General features: G+C 36.6%; 1 protein-coding gene across 3 annotated transcripts in view; it reads right to left on the bottom strand.

Moving 5' to 3' along the window:
* LOC145789235 (molybdopterin biosynthesis protein CNX1-like) overlaps positions 1 to 12,847 on the bottom strand; it is a 52,921-nt gene continuing 40,074 nt past the window's right edge. For all 3 annotated transcript variants that reach the window (XM_082906543.1, XM_082906545.1, XM_082906544.1), the window contains exons 8-13: positions 12,288 to 12,392; positions 11,568 to 11,873; positions 3,873 to 4,030; positions 3,677 to 3,783; positions 1,735 to 1,791; positions 1 to 487 (exon numbers count right to left, since the gene is read on the bottom strand). In XM_082906543.1, coding sequence (XP_082762669.1) covers positions 269 to 487; positions 1,735 to 1,791; positions 3,677 to 3,783; positions 3,873 to 4,030; positions 11,568 to 11,873; positions 12,288 to 12,392 — 952 coding nt within the window. In that variant the 3' untranslated portion in view covers positions 1 to 268. The remainder of the gene's footprint in view (positions 488 to 1,734; positions 1,792 to 3,676; positions 3,784 to 3,872; positions 4,031 to 11,567; positions 11,874 to 12,287; positions 12,393 to 12,847) is intronic.

Genomic DNA, 12,847 nt, shown 5'->3' with positions numbered 1-12,847 from the left:
TTCACCATTAATCTGTTTTGTGACCTTAACCAGCCAACCCCTTTCATTCCTGCTTTATCGTCCAATTTGTTCATGCGTCTATGTATAAACATAAAATTCATATAGGAAACTTATACATCATGACTTGACTCAGTTTTGAGTCTTATCACTTTAGAAAAAAAAGCCCATTGAGATTCATATAATTACACAAATAGCACCGCCCGCCATCATTCTGGTGCAATATTCTGCACAAAAATTCTGACAGAATAAACGAAACTATTACACGACTTCAATGGGAACAGGAACAGCCGGGTTCTTTGCCGCCACCAGAAGCCAACTTGTAACTAACATCCCAGGTGTCCACAGGAGCTGCTTGGGCATGAGGGACGTGACGAGGATGCTTCTCTCTCTTGTCCCCTTTTATCTGCTTCAATGCATGCTTGAGGGCTGGCAACAGAGCATCCATGCACTCCGCAACTGCATTTGGATTCCCCGGCATGTTGATGATCTAAAACATAACAGTAACATACAAGAAACACAATGTGAGAAGTCAATTCCAGCAAACAGAGTCACAGGAAACTAAATTCCAGATCATTGTATTGAATTTTTATTAAAAAACTAAATTGAAAATATATATCATAGTCACACGTAGGCCCATATGATTTCTGTTAGTATATCAAGATCTTGTGGGTCCATCTATTTTATTCTTTCCTTTCTTTCCTTCTTTATTCAGTGAGACATGCGACCTTTGTCCCAACCAGGACTTGGAACCCTACATGTCAACTTCTAAGGCTGGCAAACTAACATCTGGCTCTGGGGGATATTGAGGGATCACCTGACACTCCGGTTGAAATTCCAACAGCAATTGTTTGATAAGATTTTTGCAATAAACAATTTATTTATTTACCCACAAAAGCCAACTAATTCTATATATGGGATTTGAAAGGGACCATTTCCTTCCTTTAGAATTAAAATTCACCTATTCCACAATAACTACATGGAATTTCAGAAAACGATGTTACCAATGTCTTCATGTTGACTCCATTTTACGAAAAGCTTTCACGTCCCTTATTCAATGTGCTATCCCAAAGAATGTATTTGTGCTTCCATTTTGAAAAAAAATAATGCTATATGTATCAATTAGTATACTAACTATTGTATCAATTGATAATGTGGCATAATTTAAGAGATTTTTTATATTTGTAATGCGATTAATGAGTGGAGTTAATAATAATGTCATAACTAGTGTTAGTACACCAGTTAGTCCACTAATTGGTGCATGTAACATCACCGTTTTGAAAATAGATAAATCCATTTCTAAAACAAGTCCTATCTGCCCACTTAAAAAGACCAATAACCAGTGTCCATCCCATTAGATGTGCCGTGCTGTTAGGGGTGAAATATGTACAGTGACTGACCTCCAACATTATTAACTACTCAGACATGCATGTTCACACTAAACTAAACACCAAGGCCTTACAATTGCACCAAGCAAAAACAAATCAAATCAAGCACAAATACCTGCAACATAAACTGATAAGTTTTACACGTTGCTTATATTTGTTTCTAACTTTCAACATGATCATAAACGGTCATTAGCATACAGATATTTATTAAATTTTATATTTATATCAACCTGCATGAATCCATTCATTGCCTGTGATGGGATACAGGAAAATCAGGGGTTATATTTTAAAATTTTTCCACTAATATTCAAAAAAATAAAATAAAATTGGAATGAATCTTTGGCCTTACCAATGTTGATCCTCTTATTCCAGCTGCAGCGCGTGAGAGCATAGCAAATGGTGTCACCTGTTTACGAAATGTTCAAGAAGATAATGAAAATAAAGATCTTGGCAATTGAAACATAAGAACCATCAATGATAAAGCAGCAACCAATGTCCAAAGGAAGATTAACTAGGGTCACTAGTACAATTTGTTATCTAAACTTGCCTTTTATCATCTTAGCTCCTACTTTTGATCAGTTATTAGGATCCCAATCTATTAATAAGTCAAGCAATAGTCATATCTATAATACAAAAGACCATGTGATTGTCATGTGAATAACTTACCCAAAAAAAAAAAAGTATTAATATTGACTACTTACCCAAAAAACAAAAGTACTACTATTGACTCTTAATTCATTAGGGCAACCTTGGGTTGATATTTCAGCTGTTGATATATTTTTAACAGCTGGCCCCGGTATATATTATATCTCATATTTTCAGAAAACTAATACAAGTCAGCCCTGGGCTAGGAAACCCTAGAATCTCAATTATCTTTTGTTCCCACTTCAATTATTTTGCTATCTTGCTCTCTTTTGATTATGATTGTTGGAACTCCTTTAAGGATTAAACTTTTACCTATTGCAACAACCAGGTTGCTAATTCTGCCATCTTGCTGCATCACAGAAGACCATGTGGAGGTCTCTATAGAGTAGTCTTGCCCCAGAGCGGTAGTTTAGTATTATGCTTACAGGAAGAAAAAGAAATGCTTCACATCCAGGTAATGCTGTAGTTTTTTTTTGGTCTCGGTAATACTATAGTTCAACCCACCTTAAATTGGATCATAGAAACATTTCTCCTAGAAGATCACAAACTGTTCATTAATGGATCGACTCTAAAGCTCACAAAGGTTTTTGCATCAGTCATAAATTGATGTCAATAACATTTCAAGTATGTAAATCTTTATTGTTTGCATATGTTAAGATGAATGACTTACTATACTTGAACCAAAAAACACCTTCCTGAATGCACACATGAAGAAATATTCAACAAATATAAGAAGCAATTTATGAAAATAAAAGATGGGAAAACGAAAACAACATGCAGTTTTGTTTTATGCAAGCACAAATGCATTAAGAATTAGATGGTAAAACAAACAATAAATTTCAGATAGGAGAAAATTCCATAAACATTAGTGCATATGTCATTTTAATTTTGAATAAATGCATTTCATTTTCAGATCAACAAAGTTTAACCACGAAGTTTAACTTCAAAACCTTAATAACTAGAAAGTTTCCAGATTTTAAAATTCACTAGTCATTACGGCGTATATCCACTTTAAATAAATTTGAGTTCAAAACCAGTTCAAAGTCTAAACTTTTCACATGATGCATATATTTGAGCACAACTACAAAACAAAATACACACATCTAGGGTTGCAAATGAATCGAACTGTTCACGAATGGGCTTGGCTTGGCTCGACTCGGCTCATTAAGGGCTCGGCTCAGCTCGTTTAGTAAACAAGCCGAGCTCAAGCTCGAATATTAGGCTTATTTATCTTTATTTAAATTATGTAATAAATATATTATTTATATATTAAATAATATAAATAATATTAAAAAAAATCTTATCGAGCCGAGTTCGAGCCCAGTTACTTATCAAGTTGAGCTTAATCTCAATAAATGAGTTCGATAAGCAAACAAGCCGAGCTCGAGCTCAACAAAGCTTGGCTCATTTGCAGCCCTACACACAACATATGCAAGAGACATGGTTAATATTTGGTTTACTAGAATGGAATGGAATGTAACGATCATTCCATCAAAATGTCCATTCCCATGTTTGGTTGATTAAAAAAATAATAAAAAATACATTGCAAATGGAATTATCATTCCATATGGAAGCTTAAGGAATGACTATTCCATTCCATCTCATTCTATTGAACCAAATAGAGCAATTTAGAAAGCTCTTCTTACCTTCAGACTCTCTTGCGTCATGACATAAAGAAGACCAGGAGTATCTTTCTCTATCACATCTTTTGTTGCTTCAGGGGTGACATCTCTTGGGGTGAAACCAGTACCACCTAGGGAAAAGGGAAAGGAGATACTTAATAGCTTTAGCCTATATTTCCTACTCAACAAGAAAAATGGTTCTTAAATTATAGAACCTTACCAAGGGTAAGAATGAGATCCACTTTGTCAACATCACTCCATCTCTGCAAAACATCCTTTATCTGAGGCACATCATCTGGAACCACAGCTGTTGCAACTACCTTTGCTCCTCCTAATCTTTCTGATGAGGAATTAACCACAGAAACTGCCCTCGGACCACTACAGGTTCAAAAATTTCAAGAACCAGTTCAACTTTATGACACCATGATGCACAAAGTAGAAGTACTGTCCATATGTGAGGGATACTACGATCATAGCTAAATCAAAGAAATAAAATTGAACATTTAATAAAATGGACAAATTAAAAAAGTTATCATTGAAGGAATTATAAATTCTTTTGATCCTAAAGAACTATTCAAGTCAGACAATGATGCTTAGAGTGATTACTTGTAGAGAAATATAAACAGACTGAAAACGGTGAGCCGACACATCAACATTCTTCACAATCTTTGTGTAAAATTATGAATAAGAATGGAGAACAAAGATGATATGACAGCGCAAAAAAATCTTCAATCCATGGAAAAATATTAAGAGACAAGATAGCATGTTGGATGAGGTGGGGTGTGCGCGTGTGTGTGAGAAAGAGAAACAGAGACAGAGATAGAGAGAGAGTCTGAGAATGGAAAATGAGGAAAGAGAAAAAGCAGAGAAACATCATTGCAATATGACTCCTTATCCTCATCTCTTTGAGGTGATAATTCTTTCTTCAATAGCTAGTCATTCAATCTTCCACGCAAGTTCAGCCAGTCCATTTTGTAACCCCAAAATTTAGAACCCTAGAAGGTAATTTTACTTTGTATTTCCACACTTAATACAAAATGGAAGAACAAAGTTTCCTCTTGTTTCCATGGAAATAGCCAAAACGTCTCCATTTTCTAAGAGACCGAAATGAAACATTAGTGAAATAATGAAATTCAAAAATTCCCACTGAAAGAAAGCAACTCATTGAAACATAACGAAACATAGTGAACCAATAAGTTGCGATGACACGAATTTGGAATCTCTCATAAATGTTTTTATAATTTTTTAGGAAAAAGATAAAAGGCCTTATTTTATTATATTAATAAGAATTATTATTATAATATTAGTATAGTACTACTATTTACTTATCAAAAAAATAATTCTATAGAAATACATCTTAGTAAATTTTTTTATCTTATTTTGTTGGAATCTCACACTTGTGTCAATAATATACACTTACATTGATAAATCAATTTATTTGACAATACTTCACAATTTTTTTATTCTTAGCAATATTTACATGTATTCCTTTATGCAGTGAATGAATCTAAAAATCTAATATGTTTAATTAATCAATTATTAGGCTTTTATACATCTAAATAAGTTTTAGTAATTCTTATGTCCTGTTTCAAAATTTCTCCGAAATGTTGACGAAATGTTTCTGAAACGTTTCCAAAATGTTTCTGTTTCCATGCTAGCCAAAACAACACATCAAAAAGAAAACTTCATCCGAAGGCAATTTATTTTCCTCCCCCACCCTCCCTCCAATACGAACAACGAATTGATGAACATGTCAAACAATAAAGGTGGAAACAAAAAATTAATATCATTTTTAAGATGGAAAAGTCAAGTGGTGAAAAAGAACTTACTAGATTGTAATGATAACTAAGATGATGTATGGGAAATTATTACCCCAGCGATTGCGCTTGGGTAGTCAACAAAACAATAAGCCAATCCTTTCCTCCAAACAAAATTGAAAAAATTGAAAACCTAAGAGCATCTAAAAAAAGTAAAAATAACTAGAGGATTTCACAATAAGTCATAGTGTGGGCATATATTGGAAGAAGGTAGAGGTTGCAGAGTTCAAAACAGAAATTTGATGTAAAAGGATGAAGGTTCAAGTAAATCCAACTCTTTATAAACTTCTAGCTAATAAGCATACCAACAGCGTAGAAACCTATAAAATCTGTAAGAATTAGTGGATCCAAAATGCCCAACAAGTAGCTTTTAAGGTATTAACAAGAAAACTCATTATGTCTTATCACAAAAACATACATAACAAATTGCTGAATATGTGTTGCAAAGAACTCAGTACTTCCATGTTCTGCTTTGACAAGGAAAAACGTTTACTTTGCTCTTCTACTGTAGCATCAATGAAGTGACCCATTGGGAATGACGATCCCAAAAGGTGTATCCTAATGCATTTAATTCAGAACCCAAACCTCTTGGTTCCAGCATCCATGGCTTATAAGGAAGAGCGGTACTCATTTAATAATAACCATCCATGTCAAATTTAAATTATCTATAATGCAGCCTTCATGATAATATAATCACCAATTACATAATTTGAAGCGCTACATTGTTATTATTGATAGATGTTGATTCTCTAAACAAGACTATGCAACTTTCAGCTGGTCCATTTTGTAACCCCCAAAGTTTAAAACCCTAGAAGATTTACTTTGTATTCCATACTACATAGCAGAGTGAGAAGCGATTTTTCTCCCTCTCCAATTATGTTGTACAATAAAGGTCGAAAATAGAAAGTGAAAATCATTTAAGATAGAAAAATCAAGTAAAGAAAAACGACTACTAAATAGTAACAACGTCTACAGTCATGTAAAAAAAAAAAAACACCAAGGGAAGAGAGAGAAGGAAAACACAAACAGCAGCAATAAATCCTTCCAACCAGACAAACTGTAGAGTTGAACACAACACTGACTTCGGGCAGGTTCTTCCATCAATCTCCTGGCCCTTGCTTAACTCTTCATTCCGTAAACAACTCATTGGTTGATCTGATTGAACCCCAGACACGTGAGAGCTAGCCTGAGGAATGCTTGGTTCCCTAGCACTTCATGGGATGGACATTAGCAGTCCCCCTCCCTCCAATTTAACACTACCTCACTCACTCAAGCCCACCAGCACAATAAAAGAATGAGGGGGCTAGGTACTCCCAACACGTCAAACACGGATACAAACGCGGATGAGGATGAGGACACGAGACATGGTGATTTAAAAAAACAATGAGTACACGGACACGGTGGGGACAAGACAATAAAAAATTATTATATTTATATATATATTTATTTTCTATGTAGATTAATATTACATCCACAATAATCAAAATTAACACTAATTCAAGATAAAAAATTAAAAAAAAAAAAAATTACTCTCAGGTTAACTTATTGTTTGTCTTTTTTTATTGATGTATTAATTATTTAAATCTAAGTAAAAATAATAAGCATTCAACATCCAACATCCATAAAAAACACTGGGGGGGAGGGAGGACAAGTTAGTGTCTCCCTTGAAAGCAAATTAATTAAATAAATACATGTCCCTGCAGTGTGCTTGCGTCCGAAACCGCTACAACACCTGTTTTGGAGTGTCAGTGCTTCATAGCACCCTAGCATAGCCTTCCCCAGCAGGGACATCCACAATAGATCCAATGCACTTTACAGGATCTCCACCTTTAATAGCGGTACTGTTAGAATTTCCCATCTTTACCTTCACCTACTCCACTACACACTCCACTTCACCTACTTCCACTTCACCACACACTCCACTTCACCTAACCCACTATCACCTCCACTACACCTACTACCACATTTTCTTCTATATATAGATTGTATAGGAATTGTAATTAATCAATCTTGTAACAACATCAATCAATAATAATAATTCTCTTTATACAATTCTCTATATACATAATTTGTTCTCTCTCTCTTTCTATATGTATTAATTTTTACATGGTATCAGAGCAAGGTTGAGAAGCTAGTAATTCTGCTTCACCGGCGGGCGGCAGCCTCGCCTTGGCCGCCCGCCGGACCTCTACACATACCTTCACTCCGCTGCCAGAAAATCATAGCTGAACCCTCAGCATCTTCTGTTGCTCTCTAAACAATGGGAGAGATCGATCCATCATTCATCCAATCCACGGAACACAGGCCCAAACTCGCCTCCACCGAAGCCGAGGGTATTCCACTCATCGATCTCTCTCCACTTCACAACTCTCCACCCGACTCCACCGCCATGGAAAACCTCGTAGCCGAGATAGGCAATGCGTGCAAGGACTGGGGATTCTTCCAGGTCATCAACCATGGAGTCTCTGTCAACTATCGCCAATCAATTGAGTCGGTGTCGAGAGAGTTTTTTTTGTTTTTTAAACAGTCAATAGAGGAGAAGACTAAGGTGAAGAGAGATGAGTTGAATCCGATGGGGTATTATGATGGAGAGCACACCCAGAAAGTCAGATTTGGAGTTTGTATTTTGGGAGGATACTGAGATCTGCATCTGCATCTGAGGCTTTTCCTCACCAGCCACGCGCACTGTCCTTTCTTTTTGTTTTTAATCAAATATCCCATCTTTATATCCACTTTATCTCTTTTCTATACAACTCCACCCACGTGATAGTTTATTTATTTATTTCTTTCTTTATTATTTTTTTTTTATCTCTTCTTTTCAAAAAAAAAAAAAAACAAAAAAACAAAAAAACAAAAAAAAAATATATATATATATATATATAATAATAATAATAATAATAATAATACATGACAATTGGTGCTTATAGTCTTTTGCGGTCTTGCACAATTGAGCCAGAGTGCATCATTGGGCAGCTTTCAATCCCACATGGGCAGCATTCAATCCCACATGGGTTGGTTCCACTTTTCATCATTAATTCACACTCTCTTCCACTTTCTTTTTTTTTTTTTTTTTTAATATACCGCCCACTCCATCCCTATTTTTTATTATTATTATTTTTATTATTATTATTATTATTATTATTGTTTATTCTACTTTTGATAGGTTATGATTGAAACTACCAACCCATCATTCCACCGCCCACTCCATACCTATTTATTATTATTATTATTATTATTATTATTTTTTTTTTCAAAAAATAAAAATAAAAATAACAAATCAAAAAAACAAAAAAAATACCAAACACCATTGCAAACAATTTACAAATTTGCACCCCCAATCATATTTTATTCATCTCAGGGCACAACCCCGATCACACTTTTACACAAAAAAAAAAAAAAAAAAAAAAAAAAACAAACAAACACACAAAACAACCCCATCCACCGGCGGGATTTTTTCTTCTCTACTCTGCCGCAGGTCTCTTCTTCTTGCCTCCGTCTTGGACGGTCCTTGCCGGTGTTGCCTCCGTGTTTCCCACTCCACTGGGCATGATCAAAACTCCCTGCTCCTCCACTGCAGCATATGGCGGCCCTCCAAATCGGAACATTACGGTGGCCTTCCGCTTCAGCTCCTTGTTTTCTGCCCTTAGCCCGCTTATCTCTGCTCGCGCATCCTTATACATGCGTTGGAGCAGAGCCAGCTGGGAATTTAAATGCTGCACCTCATTTGTCCTACTCTGCAGCCGGTTCGACAAATTTGTGACCGCCGTCATGGTTTCCACGCATGACTTCAGAGTATACTGATTAGCCTCAATATCAGTTTGCACCGCCATTTTTTGCTCCACCGACCGCATCGGAAAGTTCAATGGAGCAAAACCAGAGGTGTTTGGTTGAGGTTCACTGGCCACCGCACCAGTTATTTCTCTTGTGGGCTCGTTCAGTTCTGGAAAGAGCGTGAGCAGGTTCTGGGTAGCTGGACGGGAAGAAGAGGCCATGTTTTGGGTTGCTCAGTGTTTCAGCGCAAGGTTTACAGAGTGTTATACAGAATCTCTCTCCGAAATCTCTCTCAGCACAAGGAACTCTCTTTCTCAGCAACACGAAGGATTTTTCAGAGGTTTCTCTCAATTTTTCTCTGCCTCAGCCTCTGCCTTCGTCTTGGTTATATAGCCAAGGCAGCCACGCGCATCGCGCGCCTCTTGACGCCCGACAAACTGGCACGCCTTTTCATGGCACATCTTTTGATAAAGTGTGCACGCCTTTTGATGGCACGCCTTTTGATAAAGTGGGCACGCCTTTTGATGGCACGCCTTTTGATGAATTGGGCACGCCTTTTGATGGCACGCCTTTTGACAAAATTGGGCACACCTTTTGAGGGTGCGACTCTTCAAGGGTCCGACAAGACTCAGTAAACTGTCCCGACATTGATTCCGGTTAGCTCCTTTATGGGTCCGACAAGACTCCATAAACTGTCCCGACATTTGATACCGGTTAGCTTTTTCAGGGGTCCGACAAGACTCTGTAAACTGTCCCGACATAGATTCCGGTTAGTTTCTACAAGGGTCCGACAAGACTCTGTAAACTGTCCCGACATAGATTCCGGTTAGTGTCTACAAGGGTCCGACAAGACTCTGTAAATTGTCCCGACATAGATTCCGGTTAGTTTCTACAAGGGTCCGACAAGACTCTGTAAACTGTCCCGACATTGATTCCGGTTAGCTCCTTTTAAGGGTCCGACAAGACTCTGTAAACTGTCCCGACATTGATTCCGGTTAGCTTCTACAAGGGTCCAGCAAGACTCCGTAAACTGTCACCACAACTGTCACAATAGTGTCTGCTACAACGGTCCGACATGACCCCGTAAACTGTCTTCTACAACGGTCCGACATGACCCCATAAACTGTCCTCTACATGGTTATGACACCCCCATACAGTGTCTCCTATCCTTTTTTTATGTATTTTCTTGTTTTGTTCCTCTCTTCAAACTCAAGTTGGTTAGTTTCTATCCTCCTTGAGTTTGCGGGGGGCTGTTAGAATTTCCCATCTTTACCTTCACCTACTCCACTACACACTCCACTTCACCTACCTCCACTTCACCACACACTCCACTTCACCTAACCCACTATCACCTCCACTACACCTACTACCACATTTTCTTCTATATATAGATTGTATAGGAATTGTAATTAATCAATCTTGTAACAACATCAATCAATAATAATAATTCTCTTTATACAATTCTCTATATACATAATTTGTTCTCTCTCTCTTTCTATATGTATTAATTTTTACAGGTACCACTACCAAAGACAACAATCCCTACATTCTCATTCTCAAGATTCAACGTTATTCCTTTCACACTGCTAGCAAATTCAACCATCCCCAGCTTGAATCTCATTTAAGAGCATCCAAGAAAAAAGATTTCACAAAAAATCTTTTTTTTTTTTTTGGATAAATGATTTCACAAGAAATCATAGTCTCTGTATAGGAGGAAGCCGAGGAATTTTGAGCGTACTGTCTCGTTAATAATGAAATGTGAGCTAAAATCAATCTCAATATACATGGCTTCCAGTAAAAGATTGATACATTTTCAATATCATTGACACTCATTTACCAAAAGAGAGAGAATACTGACCCGTCCACCAGCATGAAGACAGCTGAGTCAAACAATCTCAACTTTGGGGTGATCATATTAAGATATTACATTTCAGCAGTAGAACGAAACACGATGTAAGAGCATCATACAAACAAGGATAGTAGGAGAAGCATGCAGAAAATCATGATGAAATAAGAGGAAAAAATTACGAAGAGCATCATGAGAAAAGCACGACATAAGAGCATCATACAAACAAGGATATTATATTTTGCTAATGTAGACTGAACTTTTTACTTCAGATATATATAAAATTACTCCTCCTTCCTCTAAACCTATAAACCCTAACACTAAATTTCTTCATTATAAATTCCAACTCCCTTTATTATTATTATTATTCTATTTTTTTTGAGAAGTATCAAGTCCCAAATATATGAAGGAAGCATAAAAGCCCAAATCAAAATAATGATAAGTGATTCAATTAAAAAACAGCAATGTCAAGTTAGAATACCTCCGATCAGGCCCAGTCCCTGATGCAACTGTGTCACTCACTGTAAGAATGGCTACTTTAAACTCAGAACCTCGAGGATCATCTGCAGTTACTTCTTGTGATACACTTCCTTGGGTAGCACAACCTAAATCTAGCGATACTGAACTCTTGCTCACAGAACTGCTAAAATCAGAAATTAAAATGGCTATCACAGAATTTCCAGCAGAGATTACACAGTCTGATGCTGGCAGTTCTAACAAAGCATTTGCTGACTTCATACTTAAAAGCCGGCTACTCATCTGATGACCAGTGCTCTCAGCAACAAATCTGAAATCAATCAAGAAGTACAACAATATATATGATCTTCATGCCAGTGGAAGCAACAAACGTATTGTAGACTGCAAAGGGTTAATGAGAAGATACACCCAAAAAAACACAAGCCTTGCTAACAAGTGCCCTTGGGGCAGAAGAAGCAGACAAAAAAATTTAAGAACACGAGACACATTTCATTGAATTTAATGCACTTTTTATTGAAATCAATGCACTTTTTAACACTTTTATCTATTTTCAATACACTTTTTACCTTAATCCCAATGTTAAACAATGCCATAGCGGCACTCTTTAGCATTTGCCAAAAAACATAACACCAAGCCAGTATTTGAAACTATGTCGAACTCAACCCTAAAGTACTCTGGACCTGTTACCAAAAGGTAATGCCGTTGAACAGAGAATTAAACTCACCCTGGACTGCCAGATCCATCATTGACCTCCCATCTAATAATAGAACGATGAAATTCGGGACGAACAGGATCTGGTTTTATGGACTGCTTAAGACGAGCATGCACTCTGCCCAAGAAACAAGAGTAAAACTATTATATAATATCAAAAACATCAAACAAACATTTCAGTTTCATAGTAGGTGAAATAGTAAAGTTAAATCAAGGAAATGGGGATGAAAAAGAAAATCATGAAAACACAAAGACGGTGGTAACTTTTATAACCTTGTGTTAAAACCTATCACCTACTTCACCCACTTAAACCTACTCCACTAAACCTAACCCACTACACCACTACCACCTCACCTACTCCACTAAACCTAACCCACTACACCACTACCACCTCCACTTCACCTACTCCTTACCTACTACACACTCACCCTCTTCTATATATAGGAATCATGAATCATTGTAATATATAGACAACAATACATCAATCAATAATACATTTCTCTATTTCTCTTTATACATTGAATTTTTTACATGGTATCAGAGCAGGTTTAGCACCTAGTATTTTTCGCTTCA

The sequence above is a fragment of the Camellia sinensis genome, chromosome 14, assembly GCF_055761805.1.
Source record: "Camellia sinensis isolate YWXY chromosome 14, ASM5576180v1, whole genome shotgun sequence".
Taxonomy (NCBI): Eukaryota; Viridiplantae; Streptophyta; class Magnoliopsida; order Ericales; family Theaceae; genus Camellia; species Camellia sinensis.
Note: the sequence above shows the minus strand (reverse complement) of the source record. Positions and strands in the feature narration are given on the sequence as shown.